The sequence below is a fragment of the Netta rufina genome (assembly GCF_964035555.1).
Source record: "Netta rufina genome assembly, chromosome: W".
NCBI lineage: Eukaryota > Metazoa > Chordata > Aves > Anseriformes > Anatidae > Netta > Netta rufina.
Window position 1 is genome coordinate 3,994,286 of NC_140139.1, and position 24,646 is coordinate 4,018,931.

Below are 24,646 nucleotides of genomic sequence, written 5' to 3' on the forward strand. Positions count from 1 at the left end.
CCCACTCAGTGGGGAAACAGGGGAGGGTCCTGCCATCAAAAGGTATATAAACTGTGTTTTGGAACTAGTAGATGCGCTCTCTCCTGCTTGTGGGGCGCCCGCCATTGCAATCGCGAATAAATTACTACTTCACTGTGATCCTCGCCTGAGCCTAAGTTATTGGCTACGGAGTGTTTCTCACAAAGACAAACTGCAAGACTGCTTGCACAGACTCGGCAACAGCCACAGTTACAAGTCAGGTTCCCCCACACACACACTAAAAGCCCAATTTTAAACATATTAAGGGGGGAAAATGGGACTGAAGTAGGCAATAACCACATTTTTCAAATAAAGCAGTAGCTCACAATTCTCCCCCCTGCAGTTTCACCAATCTAAGGTAAATTTAGCTCTGAGCTGCTTCCCACGGATGGCAAGCTCAGCCAGGGACTGCGACATATTCGGAGTGTCAGAGCTGCAGGGCAGCTCACTCCTAGCCTGATTACAACCAAACAGATGAATTTAGGACTCTGGATTTACCTTGTTGCCATCCACACACACCTTCAAGCACCCAGCTGTTACTGCATTTACCTGTTTGACTCCTCCAGCTGAGCTTAAATTAACCAGAAATAACCCTGATTTCAGCTGCTGTCTCACCATGGCTCTTTGACACCACAGAATGCCCTTGATATGGGGAACACAGACCAATTACCCACCCATTCCCCCTTCCCCAACTCATATGTATGGTCCCTAGAGGAAAAAAAAACACTAAGTTAAAAACATGAGCTCCCCTAGTTTGCCATTCAACAGGCCAGACTGTCAGAAGATCCAGCCTTTTGCAGGCATTTACAGTTGCTGCACAAGAACCCCCAAGTCGCAGCTGATTTAAAGATCAAAGCCGAATTTCCTTAAGTGGTATATTCTTTATTGCAGCGCTGGATGCACGGGGGATCCTTCCGCCTATCGTGCATGTTCGAAGTGACAAACTATCTCGTATTTATACAGCGAAACAATGAATATTCAATTAGCACCTATACATATTCATTACCTAACCCCGCCTACCCTCGCTTCGTATGCTAATTAGCTTATCAGTCCTTGCGCTTGCGCAAAGCCTTCCAAGAATTGTGGGCCAGGATCTCCAGGATGTGGGCAGTGGTCTTTGGGAGGAAGGCCGTAGGTCTTCCTCGTAATGCACTTTCTTAATCAGTTGTTTTCTAAGCTGTAAAAATGCTGAGTTATCTTTCGGTTTAACTGAGGGTCGGCAGATAACAAGATGTCTCAGTTAACAAGACATAACAGACAGTTGACTCAAGTTATCTCAAGTCTCAGCCTGACTGAGTGTTAACGGATAATGGGATGTTTTCAAATAACAAAATGCTTAAACGTAACAGAAGGTCTACAGATAAAAAGATGTTGTTTACTTTGTCCTTGCTAACTTTTAGTAACAAGTTCTATTCTATCCTAAAGTAAGTTTATACAATATCAAACCACAAGCTTTATTCTATCCTAAAGTGAGTTTATACTATATCACAGCACACCACATTTTAAGGTTACTGGGACATCACACTCATTTCAGCTGTTTCCTATTTTACTGCCTTGCTCCTTGACATTGCCAATGGTGATCGCACTTCAGATTTCAGTTTCCTTCAGTCTCCAGCTTTGGTAAGGCACAGCCCTAGCGAAATCCATATATGCTGAAAAAAATAAAATCCTACTTGATATCCATGTTATCAGCCTGAAAATGCAAAGCTAGTGTTTGTGCCAACCACTGAATTAAGCCCTGATAGTCATTATGAATAATTATTGCAGTGATTCTGAGTTTCCAGAGGTCTTGAAACATACCTGAAGCGGCAGGTACATACTCATACCATCTCCCTCTTGGTGGGAAACACTAACACAAGCAGGATTCCCTTCTAAATTCAGCTGTCTAGAAATTCAGTATTTATTCCACCTTAGCTCTATATGACATTTTGTAGTCTGACACTGACTTATTCTACTCCTCTCTGTGAGAATATAAATGTTGTTTTTGCAGAGTTACATTGTTTAGAGGAAAGGAATGTGGTATTGAGATATGCTTACAGTGATAAGAAAGCTTAGCAGGTGACCTTGTAAAATGCAGACAACCAGACTCCTTAGGACAATTAGGTGAAAATCACGGTGTTAAGTCAAGTCAGATAAGTGAAGAAACATTACCACTTTAAACAGTAAAAGTGTCAAAAGAAATTTGAAATTTAACAGGCCGGCAACTGAAGGCCATGCATTGTCTGTGAAGCATCAGATAGACTGTGAACCTGGATTACCCACCCAGTGGGGAAACAGGGGAGGGTCCTGTCATCAAAAAGTATATTAACTCTATTGGAACTAGTAGGTGGTTTTGAAACTGGTGGGTAACAATCAATAAGAATGTGGATTCTTCCCCAGTCAATAGGGAAACAGGGGAGGGTCCCGGTCATCGAGAAAAAAGAAGTATATAAACCGTGTTATGGAACTAGTAGGCACACTCCTGCTTCTGGGACGCCTGCCACTGCAATTGCAAATAAATTACTACTTCACTGACATCCTCACCTGAGCCTAAGTTATTGGCTACAGAGTGTTTCCGACAAAGGTTAACCGAGATTTTCAATGAATTATCCTTCTGCTAACATGAAGAAGCAGGAGTACTGGGTTGCACTGTGCCATTCTGAAACGCTTTACAGTGCCCAAGTGAGCCTCAGGTGTCCATCTCTGGCAGAGAGGCTGCCACCCTACATGTAAGCAGAAGATGGGATGTTTGAAGTAGCTGCACACACAATTGCCACTAACCATTTACAAAAGGTGACCAAGCCATATTTAAACCTTTCCTTTTTTTTTTTTTTTTTCCTTAAAATCTTTTTTTTGCTTTGTTCCTCTTCACCGTGCAAGGGGTACCGTACACCAAGTTTCCCTGGTGTACTGCCAAGCACTTCACCATGCAAGGGCTTACCGTACACCAAATTTCCCAACTCTTCCTTTCTCTCCCTTATCTCACGCTTCGTCTGTCTCCGGCCGCGCCCCTCATGGAGCTACAGAACAGCAGATCAGGACTCCACACTCGCTTCGTACAAAAGTTCGTCTCAATCACACATCACACAGAGTCTCACCCAAACCCCAAGGCAATACTTAGTATTTCTTACCTTGATCTATGCACACAGTTACTGGATCAATTCTTAAACCCCGAAGTGCCTACCTTCTTCCTTCCCCCACTACTTCACGGATCCTGCCTCTTTAACCAGTCTCGGGCCCTCTGTCAGCTTTCTGCAGAACCGCCACCGTCGATGCACAGGACCGCTGAAATCAGCGGGGCATGCCTTCCTACTGCTGTGGCGGTGGGGCTCCCCAGTAGGTGACTGGATCCCAGACGAGCCCCCAAATTGTGACAAACACTCCATAGTCAGTAACAGGTTCAGGCGAGGATCTCAGTGAAGTAGTAATTTATTTGCGATTGCAATGGCGGGTGTCCCACAAGCAGGAGAGCGCGCCTACTAGTTCCATAACACAGTTTATATACTTTTTGATGACAGAACCCTCGTCTGTTTCCACACTGAGTGGGTAATCCAGGTTCACAATCTATCTGATGCTTCACAGACAATGCATGGCCTTCAGTTGCTGGCCTGTTAAATTTCAAATTTCTTTTGACTGTAGATAGCTGTAGAGAATGCAGATGGGAACCCTGATATTGCTATCATGGAAGGGAAAAGCAAAGAGAGACTTAGAGTCCTCATTTCCCAGGCAGTCTTTTCTAGGTACAATGCAATCATACATCACATTCCCCTGGGAATCCTTGGTCCACCCCCATGGGAAGGGCACTATCTGGGCAATCGGTCATCCCGAGGCACAAGCATTGCAATTGCTATGGTTGAGACTCTGGACAGAGTATTTGACCCATTCTATCCAGGCATTCACATCCCCATACCCTGTTTCAATCTCAAATGTTTGAACTGCCACATTTCAGAGGGCCTCCTGTTTACTCTCCTGTTTTCTCCTTGAGTTTCTCCCTTTCTCTGATGGCAAGAGAGGATTGTTTCCATACAGCTATTCTCAATCTGGCTGTTGTGTCTCTTCCAGTTATTTGTTCTTTCTGCTCAATTGTCATTGGGCATTTAAATCTCCACAAGCTAACACCTCACAAGCATCAAACGTGACGGCTTGTGGTACATAACCCTCTGTCACAGTCACCCATATTTTGATGGGGTATCCCGTTTTTGCTATTATCTGGTCATGCCTTTTCCAAGTTACCAATTGACCGAGGCCTTCTCTGAGGCATAGAATCACTAAAAACAAAATTAGTAATCAATTTTTCCCTGTCATTATTTTTAAACCTTAGGTTTCCAAATAATTATCGATACAAAAATAAGATGTACACTACTACTATAACAACCCCCCCCTTGGGAGCACTGCAGTTCGCTATAGGTCTGTCCTTTCTCTCAATCACAAGTCACACTCGTTAGTTACCTGTGAAAATAAAAGGTTAGTTTATAATTGTAAGCTCTTATCCTGCTCAGAGTCCACTACGAGATTTTTCTCTTCAATTTCAACTTCCAACAAGTCTTTTGTAGGAACAGCTTCCCAGGTACTAGGGTCAACGGATGCCTTCACTCGAGTATAGTGAGTCCAACCTTTTTCCTCAGTTCCTACGGCTGTTTCAGTGGTTAGTAATGGTCCTTCCCTTTCAGGCCGGAGTTGATTCTTTACAGGTCCGAATCAGGACCCAATTTCCTGGGTGATGGTGGTGAATGGGGAATTCCAAAGGTGGGGTTTGAGCCAACAGCCCACGGGTCCTGAGAGATGACAAAGAAGAGGACAACCCCAGAATACAGTTCGTAAGAAAACTCTCTCTTGTTTTGAATTGTGGTATCTCATCCTTCTGCCCAGATAGGGCAATCCGAACAGCATCTCATATGATGAAATTCCTATATCCTTTCTTGGTGCTGTTTGAACCTGTAGGAGTAAGCATTTCACCCAAGGAAGTTGGGTTTCTAACGCCAATTTAGTTAATTGCTTCTTTAATGTCTGGTTCATTCACTCCACCTTCCCAGAAGAGGAGAGGTGCCAGACGGTGTGAAAATCCCACTCAATCTCTGAGGCCCGCATTAACCCTTACAGTACTTCTGAAGTGAAATAACTTCCTTGATCTGAATCAATGTTTTCAACTATCCCATATCTAGGGACTATTTGCTCCAGTGATACCTTAGCCACCATGTTTGCAGTGGCAGATACCAAGGGGAAAGCTTACACCCATCCAGTCACGTGGTCAATTAGGACAAACAAGTACTTAAGTCTCCCTACTTCAGGTAACCCAGTAAAGTCTACCTGTATCCTTTGGAGAAGTCAAATCCCTGGCTCCCGTCCCCCTCTAGGTGGGTTACGGATGACCTTTTTATTTACCTTTTGACATATGGTACATCCTCTGCATATTTGCTTCACTGAAGTGTATATTCCTACACAGACATAGTTTCTTAGCACAACATCACACATTGCTTGCACCTCCCGATGACTCTTGATGTAAAACAATTAATATTTGCCTCATTGGTGCTTTATTCATCATTTCTCTCCCATCAGGGAGTATCCATTTTCCTTCAGACTTTGTGGCTCCCGATTCCTTAAAAAAAATCTCTTAAAACTGTTTAGTTCTTTCTTAGTTTTTAGCAATTCCCTGAATCCTCTCTGGTTGTATTCTTCATTTTCCCTCAGACATTAGATGCCTTAAATACCTGACTTCTCTTTCTCCATATTGTAATTTACTTTCCAATACTCCCAAGCCCTGCTTTCCCAGAAAGTTGAATAGCTTGTTAATGGCTTCCTTCACAACTGTTTTCTCCTGTCCTGACAATAAAAGATCATCCACATATTGTAACAGTAATACCTCTTCGGGAGGCTGGAATTGCTCCAAAATTTCTTCTAGAACTTGCCCAAATAAATTGGTGGCCCTGTAAACCGCTGAGGTAAAACTGTCCATCTGCATTGCTGCTTCTGCCCTCTTTTCAGGGTCTTTCCAGTCAGAGGTGAATATATCTTTGCTCTCAGGGCCTGAGAGCACCCCATTAATAACACTGTTATTCCAGTCTAACAATTTACTAGTTGAATGCCCAATTTAATCATCAAATCCCTTCCCAACAAGTTAGTCCCTGACTCGGGTACAAACAATTATTGCCCAGTGATCATTTTATCCCCTAGTCTCAGCTTGGTATCCCTCAAAATTGGCACTGTTATCCCAGCCCCTTCTACCCCCATCACTTTTTAGGGTTTAATTAGTTAATTTAACCCTTGATACTTTACAGGCCAGTAATGACCTAGCTGCCCGAGTGTATTGGGTTCGATGGCAAGGTTCGGGGGGGGGGGCTGTAGTGGCAGCCCCCACGAGAAGAATCCAGAAGCCTCCCCATGGCAGGTAAGGGACAATTTCATCCAAAATTTCTTCTAGAACTTGCCCAAATAAATTGGTGGCCCTGTAAACCCCTGAGGTAAAACTCTCCGCGAGGGGAGCGTCCTGAGACGAACGAAGCGCATGACAGACCGAAAGGAAGTGCTGTTTTATCCAAGTTTTGATTGGTGGTGCCCAGTATATCGGCCTGGCGGTGTATCTTGTGATCCTATTTTTGCTCTTAAATGCTTTGAGTGTGACAAGAAAGGTGGGAGCATTATCGAAGTAACTAACAGTTGAGAAATTTTGGTATATTTGCTGTGGTGTTTGGTCAGTTTCCCAAGTATTGGGGGGAGGGGGCTGACTGATTATCAAAGCGGTAGAACGGAGAGAGTCATTTCTTTGGTGGTTCGGGCTTGATCCCTGGGAATTTGGTAAGAAGGGGGAGAGCAAATTTATTTAGGCGTCAATACCTTTTTAAACCCCCCTATTGGTGGATACACAGGAGTGATTCCATGTTTTGTATGGGCTTACTAACAAATGCATGGGAAAAAATGGCATTTGGCTTGAAATTCGGTCCTGTTGAAATGTAAATTTTGTGGAAAAGGTGGTAATGTTTGTCTAGAAGACAGAAGACTGAGTGTTTCAGCTGTTTTCCTGAAGTTCTGTGGATTTATGATTGGAACGGGGCTCATTAATGAAATGAAATAGTAAAGTTTGTATGTGGGACAATTTCATCCTGCCCCAAAGGGGCACACCGCTGCCCAGAGCCAAGCCATCAGCAACACACAGTCCGTACCTCTGTGAGAGCACATCCACGAAGACAAAGAAACAAACAAAAGCCTGCTGCTCAACAGCCGCTGGGAGAGTGAGGAGCCAGAAACCTCCCTGCAGACACCAAAGTCAGAGCAGAAGGAGGGGGAGGAGGTGCTCCAGGCGCTAGAGCCAAAGCCCCCCTGCGGCCTGTGGAGAGGCCCTTGGTGGAGCAGGCTATCCTCACACTCCACCCTCCTCCCCGATACTTTGGAAACTGACCAAACACCACAGCAAGTATACCAAAACTTATACCAGAACTTCGAGACTGTTACTTAGATAATGCCTACATCCCCTTTCCCTGCTCATTCAGCTTCAAACAGCTCTGTCAAATGCTACATACTACACCTTTACCACCTTCAGTAACCCTTTTTAAACACTTCTTTCTATCTTTCTCCAACCTGTACTTTCACCAAAGGCTCAGTCATTAGCCAACTTAATTCCATACCTTTCTCCCTCCAGGATGCTGAAACAACATATCAGTATACCATATTTCATCCTGTTATAAATGAGGTCTCAAGTCAATCTGAATTTTGTAATATTTATAAAACAAATATTTCTAAAAGGTATAAAAGCTATAAAAAGCATAAAAGGCAAGTAAACAGCGCTGGGTGTGCGGGGAGTCTGTGCTCCGCCAACACACACACACACAAACATAAACATCAAACATTCTAAATACATGTATACAGAACATTGCTTTACATAATAACCCGAGTATGCCTATACATACATACAATCAGGATAGGTAACCAAGTAAACAGTCCTTTAAGTTCCATAACTTAACAGTCGCCATTTTCCATTCCTTTTCAACAATGTCTTGCTTTAAGTTGTCTCCTTGTGAAGGCCAAGAGGCCTGGGTCAAAAGGCACGTCCAGGTCAGCAGGGGGCGTAACAGCAAAAGCCTTCGATGGCTGTAGCAGCAGAGAGGCCGATGGCTGTAGCAGTCGGATCAGTAAAGGAGCCCGCAGCTCCCTCACTGTCTGACAAGCCACATGTTTGCGATTGTGGCTCCACGTGGCTCTTTAAGGCCTCAGAGATTGCTCGCCAGGTGCCGAGCAATCCCACTGCAACCTTGTCGTTTTTAGTTGCAGAGTCCCACACCTTGACCTCAGTTTGGTCCCATATTTCAGGCTCATAAACTGTCCGACTGTTAATAAGGAGAACGAGCTGTAAGGTTACCAGGACAGTCTTTGTTCCTAAGGACGTATGCTTCCCCATAATGTGCAACTGCTTACCAGCAAGAGGCAGTTGTGTGCACAGGTCCGCTTCTCTCAGCTCGAGCTTCTCTCCAGCTCTGGTGTGCCCATTTCCAGCAACTTTCTGTACGAGCTTCTCTGAGCGGTTTGCTGAGTCTGGCCGAACCTATCTTCATGAGGCAATCAAAGTGCCTGTTCCCGTCCTGGCCTCCATTCTGCCAGCCTGTTCCTCTTCACTTCTTTGTCCTGCTTCTTTATTGATGACATAACTTCATCGTGTTGCCTTTCTTTTTTTATCTTGAGGGCAGGCTCCCCTCTTATACCTTTCTCCCCACAGCAGTTCTTTTCAAAACAACTTTTCATTGGTCAAACAACTTTGAAATGTAACAACAACAGCAAACACCCAGAAACTTCCATGCCTTAACAGCTGGAGAAAAAGAGACCTGCTGCAGAACAAGAAACCCTGAGACTGCATGGAGTCTCCTGAATCACCCTTCTTTGTTCCCTCTGATTAAGGAGGTATTGGGGAGGCATTGGGGAGGCAAGGACAATCCCCAGACATGGACTGTATATCTCGAAACAAGACACTGGAACTCATGATAAGGAAGCGGCAGACGGACAGAGAAACAAATGTAAGGACTATAAATCTCAAAACTGGACATTGGAATTCATTATAAAGATACAACAAACGGAAGAATTAGCAACAACCAGCTCTTGCAATTAAGAAACCTGCCATTTCAGCAGATTCCTGACCAAAGGTGAAAAGTACACTGTGAGGAAGACTCGGGGTCTTCCTCCCAAAGACCCCTGCCCACGTCCCAAAGACCCCTGCCCACAATTCTTGGAAGGCTCTGCGCAGGCGCAAGGTGCCAAAAGGCTAATTAGCATGAGAAGCGAGGGAAGGCGGGGATAGGTAATGCATATGTATAGGTGCTTGTAGAATATTGATAGATTGATTGTATAAATTCAAGACTGCTTTCCGCGTTAGGTATGCACGATAGGTGGAGAGATCCCCCGTGCATCCAGCGCTGCAATAAAGAATATACCACTTAAAGGAATTTCGGCTTCGATCTTTGAATCACCTCTAAACTCTTTTATATTCCTGATGGCCTCGTCGTTAAGCGTCTAATGTTATCTCAACCACGGGGCTTTCCAACCCCCATGGCCACATTCCCAAATCTCCCCCTTCTTTATTAATATCAGCCTTTTTCTCGACACAAATTACCACTCCATATATAACAATAAGGAGCAAGGGGAACGGAATATTTATAGCATTGCAAGTGTAAACCAAAGCACGGAGCTGCAGTGTTACACAACTTCACATTCTCATCACAGCAGGCAGGCAGTTCTTCAAGAGGCTTCTCAAGCTGGCACACCAGCTTTTATTTAAACAAGACAGGTTTGTAACAACTGAACCTAGGAAATGCAGTCCTCCAAGAAACTTACCTATGCTGGCTGCCACACAGAAGCCAGCTAAGCACTCACACAGCCATGACTCTTGTCTTTCAGGTGCTGCACTGCCAGCTGTGAACCCTCCTGTTGGGAGCTGGTCCCAGGCAGCAAGTCCTGGCAGAGGCAACTAGCACTTACTCAGCAGCAGGCAAGCATGTCTGCTGGGCTCTGCTACTTCCAACCCTACTTCCAACCCAGAGCACTAAGTACAGCACCACCATCTCCTAGAGAGGAGACATGGTCAGGGTTGTATTAATTTAGATTTATAAGCCTGTATAAATGTAACTGTATGATGCATTGCCTGCCAAGTGTCTGCAAGCTCATCTGATCCTGTAAGGTTTGATGCACCCCTGTAAACTGCCCCCTGCCCAGTGCCTCCCAGCTCCCTGCAGAAACTAGCGCCATGTCAGGAGGCATTCACCAGTGGGAAGCCTGCATCTGAGAAACAAAAGGGTACTTTCACATTACTGCATAATGATGTGCCTATCACCTCTATTATCATAGGCTGCTTCAAGCAGATCAAGTTTAAGTTTAAGCTAAAATAAGTGCATTAGCTGATACATATACCCGACCTCGCTTCCAGGCTATTGTTTTTAAGGTAACAGTGCCTCTTTTTTATTAGTGAGGAGTCAAATTCAAGAAGCATTCAGTTTTGTGCCATTCTCTACCTCTTTTCACCCCTGCCTCATGTTTTTAGTGACTTGGAGCTCACTGCATAACAATCAGCGTGGCTTAACTCATTAGCAGCAATGACTTCGGCTTCCAGCAAACAGCACAGCAAGGGATGAGAATTAATGAGATGAGCCCTCAGATTGTGGGTTTTGTTTCTTCATTTAAAAAAAATAAGTCCCAAAACATTAAAGTGTACGCATCTTGATTTGAGCTTCGGCCTGCTAAGGAAAGGGAGAGTGGCTGGAATCATATTTAATTCATTTCATGATTTCAAAGCAGACACCCACCTTACATCAATACCAAAACTTGGCAGCTCACTGAGACCTCGTGGCAGAAAGCTGCTGCTACTCACTCCGAGAAGCAGTCCTGCTCCCAGCCCAAAGCACATGCTGGCCAGAAACCACCGCAGTACCAGCTCCTGCAAGCCTACGTGCAACAACTGCCTTACAGCAGGCAGAGGACCCCCTTCAGCTCTTACACTGAACAAAAGCGGGTGCTGTGCTCACAAAGTGCTGCTGCTGCAGTCACAGGGACAAGGTATTCAGCTGCTCTGGTGGCTCTGAAGTACTACTGTTGTCCGAACCACGTCTTGAGTGCTTCCTGCTCGGCACCATGCAGACCTCACAGTTGCAGCATGGGCCTAGGGAAATGGTTACTGAAGAGAAACCAGCTCATGTGCAGTCCTCATCTTCTGCAGAACACCACAAGTCACCTCCCTGTTGTAATGAACATGCTCCATTTAAAATCTAATTATAAGTGGCTAGACAAAAAGCCATCTACAAAATGGTTGTTCTTATTAATAGATGAATGCTTGAAAAGACATCTTTCAGGCCAGATGGATATACAAGAGAAAATACAACACCAAAGCAAGAGCTAGCATTGATACTCATACCTATGTTCAAAAAGTTACTGTGTAAATGACTAATATGACATCTAGATAGAGCCAGAATCCTCACTTTCCTGAAATACCTCCTGAAAGAGCCAGCAAAAAGGTGCAAAGCAGGTTGTTTCCTCTGCAGTGCAGTACAGAGGCTTCAGGTACCTGATAAAAGCAGAACCAGTACAAAGGAGTTGAGTTTGCAGATAGCCTTGAAATTCAGCTTGCATGTAATCATAAACATTTACATTAAATTGGAAGGCATACCTGGTAAGAGTAGCAGTCAGGAAGAACCACTTCAGACTACTGCAGGTCAAGAGGCCCTCAAGGTCACAACAGAGAAATGGAGGGGGATAAGCAAGATGAGAACACAGCAGGAGATCCAATCGTTTGAGCAGAGAAAGCTGGACTGCAGCAACATCAGAGCAAATTTGTATGATTGTGCAACTCTTAAGTAGCTCTAACACTACTGCGTACCAGTACAAAGAAAGGAACTGGGATGAAACTGAACAAAGATTAAACAAGCTTTAGATATCTAAGCATACGACAGATATGATGCTTGATTTAAAGTGGCAGATTGAGCGACAGATAAGCAATCATCCAGAGCGTCATACCAGGAAAGAGAAGATCTATCATAGATTGACAGTCTGCACTTAGTGAGAACACAAGTGTGGATGAAGAAAAGCCTTCAAACACTAACTACCGTGGTGAAAAAAAAAAAAAAAAAAAGTTGTTTTTGCAGAGTTACACTGCTTAGAGGAAAGGAACGTGGTATTGAGATATGCTTGCAGTGATTAGAAAGCTTAACAGACAGCCTTGTAAAATGCAGACAACCAGAATCTTTAGAACAATTAGGCAGAAATCACTGTGTAAGAAACATTACCACCTCAAAGTCTGTGAAGCACCGGATAGATTGTGAACCTGGATTACCCACTCAGTGGGGATACAGGGGAGGGTTTTTGTTGTCGAGAAAAAAAAAGTATATAAACTGTGTTATGGAACTAGTAGGCGCTCTCCTGCTTGTGGGATGCCCACAACTGCAATCGCAAATAAAAATGATACTTCACTGAGATCCTCGCCTGAGCCTACGTTATTGGCTACAGAGTGTTTCTCAGAAAGTTGAGCAACAAGATTAAATGGCAGAGGTAGATTCACAGGAAGAGAGCTCTTGCAAGCGATGCTACAACTATGGCTATGGACAGTTGTAGGAATAGCTGATGCCTGAAGAAAATATTTTAAGAAACTTAAAAGACAGAGCAAGCTCTCTACTGTGAAATATTGCTTTCTATTTAGAGCCTTCTGGTGAATTCTTCAAGGCTTCTTTTTCAGGTTCACCCTTCCTTTAAGGTTTTGAAGTTTAAGGACACTAACTGAATGCCAGGACAGATGATAAAACCCAGCCTTCCAGTAGGTTCCAGTAGGTCGTCCTGTGTGACAGCAGCCATGCAGCACCTTCCTATTTTGAAGCCTCCCCAGGAATGAGTCATACTGCTTTCCTGCAAAGACTCCTCTAGACACTCTGTCATTGATTAAGTGACATGACCAGCACACACAAGTACCTGCAACTATAGAGACCGTCGCAGCTTACTCCACAAATGCGCACACTGCCCCTTGATACCTCCAGCAGAGTGCTCCAGCACACTGTCACACTCAAAAGCTGTGACATCTACATGGCCTATTTGGGAATTTTTAACACCTCTTCATTCAGAGAAGAGTTATACCTGCACATCTACAAAGCCTGAGACTTGAGCACAAGACTTGCTGGTTTGTACATGGAATAAAGTGGGGATGTCAAAACCAAGAAGTGACAGAGAACAGAAAATTCACCCTTATTTATATGCTAGCCATGAACCCACAATGATATGCTTCCCCAGCTTACAAGATGAATTTTTGAAAACTTAAGCCCAATGTTGTTCAGTTGTTTGATCCAAGCCAGCACCTCAGCTACGTGGCACTTGAGCTGAGATGCCTACATCCGGGCTCGGTACTGGAGCCAGTCCTCTTTAATATCTTTATTGATGATCTGGATGAGGGGATCAAGTGCACCCTCAGTAAGTTTGCAGATGACACCAAGTTAGGTGCATGTGTCGATCTGCTCGAGGGTAGGAAGGCTCTGCAGGAGGATCTGGATAGGCTGGACGGATGGGCTGAGATCAACTCTATGAAGTTCAACAAGGCCAAGTGCCAACAAGCTTGTTGACAGTTGTGCTGGCCTATCAGTGCATTGCTTCTAGTTGGATTACCAGCAATCAGCATCTGAAAGCCACAAAAACACTTTATGCCGAGTAAGTTGATTTAAATGGTGCTCTGTCTACTGATTTTACATTGCCTTGATTCAATAAGGAGGATTCTTGTCCTCCTCAGACTGCAGATAGCATTTGGTATACAAAATTGTGGTGGTTTTACTCGGGTGGGCAGACAAACTCCACCACAACCGCTCTCTCAGTCCCCCCTCTCCTCAAAGAGGAAGAGGGAGAAAATACAGCACAGAGAACTCGAGGTTTGAGATGAGAATGGTTTAACTAAAGGGAAAGGGAATGGGGAGAAAAATAAACAAAAGAAACAATAAGGCTGCGCGGAAGCACAGAGAGAAGGGAAAAAATTATTCTCTACTTCCCATCAACGAGCAGTGTTCGGCCACATCCTGGGAAGCAGGGCCTCAAAACGCGTAGTGGTTGTTCAGGAGGAACAGCCCCCTCCCCCATGAGAGCCCCCCTGTTTATTGCTGAGTGTGATATCAGGTGTTATGGAATATCCCTTTGGTTGGTTTAGGTCAGCTGCCCTGGCAATGTCCCCTCCCCATCACTTGCCCACCCCCAGCCTGCTGGCTCTTGGGGGCTTGGAAGGAGTCCTGATGCTGTGCCAGCACTATGCAGTAATAGACACAACACTGGAGTGATATCAGTGCTGTTCCAGCTACGAGTGCAGAGTACAGCACTGTGTGGGCTGCTGCAGGGAAAGGTGACTCCATCCCACATAGACCCAACACAAAACTGAATAAAGAATTCCAAAAGCTTCCTAGAGCATGGAGCAGTGTTCATACCTGATTTATCCAGTCCCACAGACAGACCAACTACTATTTTTAATTAAATTGTGTCTATGCACACAGAACATAAGGATATTTAAAATCTGCACCGCAGAAACAAATCCTTTGAGCAATTTTACACCAACTTTAGGGCAGTATGTTCCATATGTGAACATTCTCAGTTCAACACTGCTTTAGAAGACAACTTTTCCAGAGCATGCACTTTGTTGACAGGATCAACTGCAAGCTCTCCTGTTTGCACTCCATTTGGCAAGCCTGCAAACAGATCTCAGCAGCTACACAGCTTCTCAAATCACAGAATCAGTAAGGTTGGAAAAGCCCTCCAAGATCATCTGCTCCAGCCATCCTCCTACCTCCAATGTCACCCACTAAACCATGTCCCTAAGCACCATGTCCAACCTTTCCTTAAACACCCCCAGGGACGGTGACTCCACCACTCCCCTGGGCAACCCGTTGCAATGCCTGATCACTCTTTCTGAGAGGAAAGATCTCCTAGTTTCCAGCCTGAACCTCCCCTGGTGCTACTCGAGGCCATTCCCTCTTGTCCTATTGCTAGTTATCTGCCAGAAGAGGCAGACCTCCAGCTCCCCATAACTCCTGCAGCCCAAGTACGAAGGCATACTGATGTGCTGTATAGCAAAAAGCAGAGAGCTAGTTTCACTCCCTCAGAAAGCTTGGAAATATTACGCTTTTTGTTAATCACCAATACTGACAATGTTTTCTTCAGCCTAGCACAAGAAGCCAAGTCCAAAATAATTTGGAGATCTGCTTGCATCCACCCACATGCCATGTAGTTTCCAGTAAGAGCCCTTAAAGAACTGAAGGACATGCAGCATCAGCTGGCATCAGGCACTGAGCAAAGCAGCCAGCTTCTGCTAAAAGGTTCAGATGTCGAAAAGGTTAATGCTGTTTCAGCACTTCGCAATGGCAGCTACAAGCTGGGTACCGTTAAAATACTTCAGAAAAGTTTGTCTTTCAGCAGCTGAAAGATTTGTTTCACAAGAAGCTATAGATCTCTATTTCATGACTGTGCTTGATATGCAAACTAAAATTTCTCAAAAAAAATAATTAACGGAACTGAAGTTGAATTATTTTTCAAATAGTACCAGAAATTACACAGCTGCATGCAGACCAACTGAAAGTCCACTTGCAGCAATTGCCACTTGACAGGGCTTGCTTTGGAAGACCTGGATATACTAAAACAGAAAGTATAGCCCTCAAGGCATTCCCTGCCTAATAAATAATATATAGAAAGCTAAGCATCATCATATATTATTTAAATTATAAATATAATAAACCCTGCTGCTGTGTTAGATCTCTGGATGAGAATTACACTGCAAATTGACTGGAAGTCAAATACAATTTCTTTCCCCTTAAGTAGTCTGCAAAGCTATAGTTTCAAGTAGTTACAATTATGTTCCTGTATGAAATCTTTTCCTGAAAAAAAATAAATCGGAATAACCAAGATGCTACTGTGGAGCAAGCATGCAACAGCATGCATTTACAGCTCTGTATGTCTTGGCAGAGTCAGATCAGCACACTATTTACTGGAATGGGAGAACCCTGCAAAATCACCAACAGTTGCAAACAGCTTTCCTACAGCTGCTTTATTCCTTGTCTTCCTCAGTTGTGCTTCTGTACAGGAGCAGTCACGTGCTGGAAATTTTGGACTAGGAAAAGCCTTTATGCTATACATATGGTTTTAATTTAAGCAGTATCTAGCCATGCAAGGGCAATCACTGAACACAGTCAGCTCACAAAACCATCTCTGACTATGCACTGCCATACTGCAAAGAGTTTCAAGGAACAAGTGGTAGAAATACCTGCACTATAACAGCAGTAGAGCATGGGGGACAGCTGCAGGAACTGATTCCAAGTACTTTTCACCATTAGAAAAAACACACAATCACCCTTGCGCCCTTTCTTAACAACTCAGCATTACTGACGATAACCACTGCTCCACTTTCTGGAACCTCTCCCACCCCACTTTGTCCCAATTTTTGTGGCCTCTAAGGAAAAACATTTTGAGCCAAGCAAAACAGTTTTCATCAGAGGCAGCGACAGCAGTAATCTTGGCTGGCACTTAAGGAAGCCTGGGAAGCTGAGGATGAGATCTGAGATCCCCTCTTCCTGTACCAAAAGGCATAGCATTTCACAGATCAGCAGTCTTCATCCTTCCTGCCCCAAACAGCCCTGTGAAATAAAGATGATGCATCTCCTAGGAACAGCCCCAGCAATACCCATAGGGTACACCAAGACAGGATTTCAGGTGACTAGTGCAAAATACACTTGTATACACTGCAGAGAAGGATCAAGTGCCAGGGATCCCAGCCACGCCACCGCTCTCATTCTGTGTCAGGCACACAAACAGCCCAACCAAGCATTACTCTGCCCCTAAGAACTGCCGCATAGCTGATCCTTACAATTATTCTCCATCCGTGCATTGTACTGATTCAAACCCAGCACTGCTAGCTCTAATGCAATACAGCACATCCCCCAGTACCTCCAAGAACCTGACCTTTGACTGTCCCACTGTTTACACTACTAATTAATACTAGTAATTATAATTACAAGTTTACACCACTAATCAAAACCTCAAAATACTTTTTTTTTTTTTTTAATTATGCCAAACATCTTGAACTCAACAACTCTCAGACTTTAAAGGACAAAGTGGTTCAACAAAATGGCATGTAGTAAGTCACCTCTTCCCCATGCACCAAACAACTACAATCATAGAATCAGTAAGGTTGGAAAAGACGTCCAAGATCATCTGCTCCAACCATCCCCCTACCACCAATGTCACCCACTAAACCATGTCCCTAAGTACCAGCTCCACCTGTGGGAATAAAAATGTTGGTTTTGCACAGAGTTTCATTGTTTTAAGGTAAGAAATGTGGTATTGAGATATGTTTACAATGATAAGAAAGCTTAGCAGGCGACCTTGTAAAATGCAGACAACCAGATTCCTTAGGACAATTAGGTGAAAATCACAGTGTCAAGTCAAGTCAGATAAGTGAAGAAACATTACCACTGTGAGCAATAAAAAGTCAAAAGAAATCTGAAATTTAACAGGCCAACAACTGAAGGCCATGTATTGCCTGTGAAGCATCAGACAGGTTGTGAACCTGGATTACCCAGTCAGTGGGGAAACAGGAGAGGGTCCCAATTATCGAGAAGTATATAAACTGTACTATGTGACTACTAGGTATGCTCCTGCTTGTGGGACACATATCATTGTAATCTCAAATAAAATTGCTACTTCACTGAGATCCTCACCTGAGTCTATGTTATTGGCTACAGAGTATTTCTCACACACCCTTTCCTTAAACATAGGAAAGTAACATCACTTGCATTTGTTTTAAGGTTCACACAATTGTTAGCGTTCACAAAGACACATAACCACAAAATGATTATATGAAGGTGCTTTTATTAGGTGCCGGAAATTAGGGGCATGTCTGCCCAAATCTAATTTTGTCCGATTTGTTCACTCACGTTCTCTTTTATACCCTAAAATATTACATATGCATTAAGTTTTGCAACACATCTATGCGTATTCATTTCCTAGCTCCGCCTAGCCCCACTTCGCGTATGCTAATTATCTTATCAGTCCTTCTGCGCTTGCGTAGTACTCTCTGGTGGTCATCCAGATGAAGCAAGATGTCTTCATCAGAGTTGAACTTTTTACCTCATCTTCTTGCACATGCTCTCTGAGCCCTTGGTCTCAGTCCAAACTGTAAGGTTGGTTTGACCTTAGTTTCCAAACTATTCATTCACCTAGCAATAATCTCCCAGGTACCCATAATATTTTCTTAACTATCCTTTGTTTAGATCAAATCGAGCATTTATGCTAGTAGCAGTACTGGTTTCACTACCAAGACACCTGTTGCTATGTTAACATCTACCAACATTTCCCCCCTTTGAAAGTATTTCACTCCTTCAAGGAGGGCAAACGCTTTCACTAACTAATTAAAATGTCTCACACTCAGCACACACCAATAACATAATCAAGAAAATTAGAAAGATTAGGGTTGTCACAACATTCCGTAAATCTGAAATCCACTACTTCTGCTTTATGTCGTATTCGCCTTCCTGATTGGGTTCATTTAATCTGGAGTGGATGCCATCTTTAACCCCTGGATTCCTCAGGTTCTCTCTGAAATCCAAAATTGTCATATGCTGGCGGAGGGTATTGAGGATGTGGTTCCATTTGCCGAGCAATGGTCTGCATCACTTTCTGGTTCCATGTTGTCTTCTTTAGGATCAGACTTTTCAGCATTACCAATGTTAACCAAATTAATACCCCTACAATTACCAATATGATTACCGTTTCCAGTAAGGATTTAGCCCAATTACTAATATTCCATCCGCTAAAATTTTTATCCAATCAGCTTGTTGTCATATCTTTCTCTTCCTGTTCTGCATCTTGTTCCACTCTAGCCAGCCGTTCTGTGTCATGTTCTACATCAATAGTCACATTTGGTATGTGGATGCAGCAATGATCAATGCGATCTTTTAGAAATCCGTACACTCCATGTTCCTTTAATAACAGTGTATCTAATGCCCATCGATTTTGTAGAACCATTTTAGTTGTAGCTTGTAGTTGGATATTAAAATCTCTAAAGCCTTCTTTCGTGGCTCTCACGAGCCTACTTGTCCTGTAAGTTTATAAATAATTTCCCTAGTCCTAAGTAACTCTATAAAATCAACTTGCCAGTAATCTGGTTCTATTCCTATTCTGACTCTTCCCATTTCAGCATGTTTTCTCGCTACTGGATTATTTTTCAGACAAATCTCACACTTTGACATGACTGATTTTGCCATTGTTAACATATGTGTAGAGATAATGCTACATTTTAGAAATGTTACTATTGCCTCTGCGCTCTAGTGACACTCATTATGCCTTGTCTGAAGTATTTCTCGCATCACCAAGGGGGGTATTACTACCTGGCCCATAGCAGTTACATACCATCCATCAGAGTTCTTTTGGGCCTATAGATTTACTAATTTCTCATCCTCTGGTGAATATCTTGGTTCCTTGGGAAGATTAAGACGAGTGGGGCCTACCTTGAGTGGTACCAAAGCCATCACATTCCACACCTTCTGAGCAATATGTCGAGCTGCTCGATCTGCCAACTGATTCCCTTCTGATATCTTCGAGGTTCCTCCTTGATGGGCTTTACAGTGCATAATAGCCACTTGTTTTGGTTTTTGTACCACATTTATCAAATTTAACACCTCCTCTTGATATCTTATATTGGCCCCTTGTGAGGAAAACAACCCTCTTTCTTTCTGTAATGCTCCATGAACGTGGACCACTCCAAAGGCATACTTTGAATCTGTCCAAATATTTACTATCTTTCCTTTATTCAGTTCCAGTGCTCAAGTTAGAGCTATCAGTTCCGCTCACTGTGCCGATGTTCCAGGTGGTGAAGGTTTTGCTTCGATTCAGGGTTGTTACTGCATACCCTTCATATCATGTTCCATTCTCCACAAAACTACTACCATCAGTAAAAAGTTCCCAGTCATACCTTTCAAGGGGTACATCCTTCAAATCTTTGTGGCTGGCATGAGCATGTTCGATTATTTCCACACAATTGTGTTCCAATGGTCCTTCTTCTGGAACAGTTCCTAGAAATACTGCTGGATTTAACAGGTTAGTCGTTTTCAAGGTTACGTTATCTTGTTCAGTTAGCATTGCCTGATATTTCATCATCCGGCTGGGTGATAACCAGTGGCCCCCCTTTTGCTCTAAAACAGTTGTTACCACATGTGGTACAAAAACTTCAGTATGATTTCCCAAGGTTTCCTTGCTTCCTGGATTAAGAGAACTGTTGCCACTACTGCCCGCAAACATGAGGGCCATCCTGCACTTACAGCATCCAACTGTTTGGAAAAGTATCCCACAGGTCTTTTCCAGCTTCCCAGTTGCTGAGTTAGTACCCCTAGTGCTAGTCGTTGTCTTTCATGTACAAATAACTGGAAATCTTTTGATAAATCTGGTAGACCCAAAGCTGGTGACTTCATTAGAGCATCTTTAAGTTTCTTAAAAGCTTCTTTCTGTATTTTTCCCCAAATAAAATTATGCGCCTTCTGAGCTTCATAAAGGGGCTTAGCTATGAGTCCATAATCCATTATCTATAATCTGTACCACCCAGCTATTCCTAAGAAGGCCCTTAGCTCATGGAGATTTTGAGGTTCTGGGATAGCACATATAGCTTTTATCCTGTTGATACCCAGACTTCTTTGTCCCTGAAAAATCTCACACCCCAAATATGTTACAGTTGAGCAAACTATTTGTGCTTTTTCCTTTGAAACTTTATAGCCACCCATTCCTAACTGATTTAAAATCTCAATGGTTATTTGGGTGCAGAGCGACTCATTCTCTGTGGCAATCAAAATATCATCTACATATTGTAACAACAAACACTGACTTCTGGGTACCTGTATTTGTCCTTGCGTTGTCCAGATCTCCAGTTCCTTGGCCAGCTGACTTCCGAAGAGGGTCGGGCTATTCTTGAAGTCTTGTCCAAGTTCATTGTGTCTGTTGTCCATTCTGCGGGTTTTCCCATTCAAAGGCAAATAATTTTCTACTATCTTTATCAAGAGGTATGCAAAAGAAGGCATCCTTTAAATTTATCACTGTAAACCATTTATATTTCTCTCTCACAGATGTTAACAATGTATAAGGATTAGCTACTACCGGGTGAATGTCCTTTGCTATTTCATTTATTGCTCTAAGATCTTGTACCAATCTATATTCGCCATTTGGCTTCTTTACTGGAAAAATTAGAGTATTATATTCCGATTTACATTCTTCCAAAATCGGATATTTAAGAAATTTGTCAATAATTTTCACTATCCCCTGCCTAGCTTCTATCTTAAATGGATATTGTTTGATTCAAACAGGTTTGGCTCCTTCTTTTAATTCCACCTTTACCAGTTGTGCCAGTTTTGACTTCCCTGGTACATCTGTTTCCCATACTATTGGTATAACTGCATTTTCTACTTCTCTTGGGATATTGACAAAGGGTTTATCTTTGATCATTAGGATTTGTCCTATTTTGGACTCAGATACCTTCATTATTAATTCTCCATCCTCAAATGTTATTGTTGCATCTAATTTAGCTAATAGATCCTGTCCCAAGAGTGGAATTGGGCATTCTAGTACATACAGAAATTCATGGGTTAGTTCCTTAGCTCCAAAACGCAAATCAAGGGGTTGTAAGAATGGCCGTTCCTCCTCCTTCCCTGTGGCTCCAATTATTGCAGTTGTCTTAGTTCCTAATTGTCCTTTTAAACAATTTAACACTGAATATGTTGCTCCTGTATCTATCAAGAACCTTACTTCCTTATCCCCCAATTGAATCTTTACTAAATGTTCCTTGGCTGCTTTATGTTCTGTATGTAGTCAGCTACTAAAATCTCCTAACACCATTGCCTTAGCAGCCTCCTGATTCTGAAATGAATTTCCCGAGAATTGATCTCTTCTAAATAGATACTAATTTTTCCAATGCCCTTCCTTTTTACAATAAGCACACTGATTCAATCCTAGTCTTCCTCCTGGATTTCCAGGAAGGTCTCAGCGACCCCTTCCTATACTAACCCCCCGTCCTCTAGCAAATCCTCTTCCTTTCCCTCTGAATCCTTGGTTTCCTCTACTTTGAATTACTGCTAACAAATTCTGTTGCTGCCTCCTAGTGGATTCTCTCTCTCTATTGTTGTATACTTTCCAAGCTATTTCTAACAACCTATCTATATTTCTCAGGTCTCCTCCTTCCAGTTTCTGTAATTTCTTCCGAATATCCTCCTGTGATTGTCCTAAAAAGATAAGAGCTAATCGTGCTTTAGCTTGTTCTGTTTCTATATCTAGGTCAGTATATTTCTCTGCAGTTTCCTTAAGCCTTTCCAAAAATGTGGAGGGAGATTCAGTTTTCTCCTGCCTAACATTATACAATTCGGACCAATTTATAGTTTTGGGCATGGCACTCTGCACCCCTATTTAGACCCAATCCTGATACCTTTTCAATCTCCTCATATCTTCCCCTGTGTTATAGTCCCATTGCGGGTCTTCCATCAGGAAGTTCTGATCTATGTTTCCTGGGACTAATCTATTCCAGATATCCTCTCGCTCTTTCTCTAACTGCCCTTAACACCATATCATTTTCTATTGAGTCCATTAATGTATCTAATATTACTTGAAGATCATCCCAGTCCGGATTCTGGGTTTTAATTATCATTTTCATTACCCTAGCTACTTTATCCGGGTTTTCCCGATATGTTCCTGCTGCTTGTTTCCAAATTACTAAGTCTCCTGGAGTAAACGGTACTTTAACATATACTGGCCCTTCTGTCCCTACTCCTTGTCTAAGTGAAGCAATTATGTTTTTCTTTTGTCTTATTCCGTCTTTCTCTCTTATCATACATTCAGCAGCACCTTTCTGGTCTCGTCGTCAAGTTCTATATGATACCGGGGTAGCCAAAGCTACTGCTCCTTTTTCTTCTCCCTCCTTCCCCTCACTATCCTCACTTTCTCCCGACAGTCTGCCCTTGTTCTAACAGGGCTGATGGTGCTACTTCCAAATCTGTATTTCCATTGTCCCGTCTATAATACATACCATTCTCTAATGCTTGATGCCCTATACAGCGCTTTTCTCCTGTGCATGCTTTACATTGCTCATCAACAGTTATTTTAACCACCATTATCCTGCAAGCGCGTTGCCACTTAGGCTTATCTCACAAATAGAAAAATAGCTCTACATAAGGAATCTCATCCCACTTGCCTTCTCGCTTACAAAATAACATTAATTGTAAGATAGTATTGTATTGCAAGGTTCTATTTTCTGGCCAACTCTCTTCTAATTCATACTGTGGCCACCAAACATTACAATAATCAACTAGTTTACCTTTTCGTAACTCCTGTCCAAAGCCCTCCTCCTTCCAATGTGCTAGTAAACAGCCCAAAGGGGAAGATCGCAGTACGGGAGTATTGCCGTCCAGAATACCTTTAAGTTTTTCTATTTGTTATAGCTATAATCTTTTACCAAACCAGACCACTGATGCTGAACCTGCAGCGCTTTCGCAACTGTCTTACGGACGACGCCTAGGCTTACCCCGGGAATTCACTAGCCCAACCGTGCGTGGCTTTCGCTGTGTCTGACCGGCAGGCTCCCAGACCAGATCAGTACCGATTACCAGAAAGCACCTTTTCTCTTACCCTTCCAGAGGTGTGTTGTGAGCAGCAGGGTTGGTCGCAGCCGATGGCTCCCCGAGAAACTCCTCGGTGTCGGCTGGAGCTTGATCAGTTTGCGAGCCACCTCAGCAGTGCCCATGAGGTCCCATCTGGGTCACCAAAATGTTAGCGTTCACAAAGACACATAACCACAAAATGATTATATGAAGGTGCTTTTATTAGGTGCCGGAAATTAGGGGCATGTCTGCCCAAATCTAATTTTGTCCGATTTGTTCACTCACGTTCTCTTTTATACCCTAAAATATTACATATGCATTAAGTTTTGCAACACATCTATGCGTATTCATTTCCTAGCTCCGCCTAGCCCCACTTCGCGTATGCTAATTATCTTATCAGTCCTTCTGCGCTTGCGTAGTACTCTCTGGTGGTCATCCAGATGAAGCAAGATGTCTTCATCAGAGTTGAACTTTTTACCTCATCTTCTTGCACATGCTCTCTGAGCCCTTGGTCTCAGTCCAAACTGTAAGGTTGGTTTGACCTTAGTTTCCAAACTATTCATTCACCTAGCAATAATCTCCCAGGTACCCATAATATTTTCTTAACTATCCTTTGTTTAGATCAAATCGAGCATTTATGCTAGTAGCAGTACTGGTTTCACTACCAAGACACCTGTTGCTATGTTAACATCTACCAACACAAGCACTACCATCTTGAACTTGTTAATTTCAAAGACATTGTCACACTGCTGCTATCAATAGATATATTCAGTTACCAAAAAAGTAACTTCTGGGAAGCGTGAAAGTAAAAATGCTATCTTTTTTTTTTTTTTTTTTTTTTTAAAACATAACACATTGGTGCACCTGAACACACCCAGAGGCAATACTTATACTTGAATATGAGCATCTCCTTACTACAAGATGCTTTGCAGTTACAGATGAGCTCTCCTCCCCTGCATGGCAATAGCAATCACACAGAAATAAGAGAATCCCTTTTAACTCCCACTTTTCACCCACCTATTAGTACAGTCATGAATACTTACTCTAAT

The 24,646-nt window shown here is 43.0% G+C and overlaps 1 protein-coding gene across 2 annotated transcripts in view; it reads right to left on the reverse strand.

Moving 5' to 3' along the window:
* LOC311220797 (ubiquitin-conjugating enzyme E2 R2-like) overlaps positions 1 to 24,646 on the reverse strand; it is a 79,978-nt gene that overhangs the window by 25,833 nt on the left and 29,499 nt on the right. The window contains exon 2 of one of the 2 annotated variants that reach the window (XM_084304383.1): positions 20,853 to 21,001. The exons of the other annotated variant lie outside the window; for it this stretch is intronic. Coding sequence (XP_084160509.1) covers positions 20,853 to 20,963 — 111 coding nt within the window. The 5' untranslated portion in view covers positions 20,964 to 21,001. The remainder of the gene's footprint in view (positions 1 to 20,852; positions 21,002 to 24,646) is intronic. 2 annotated transcript variants of the gene reach the window in all.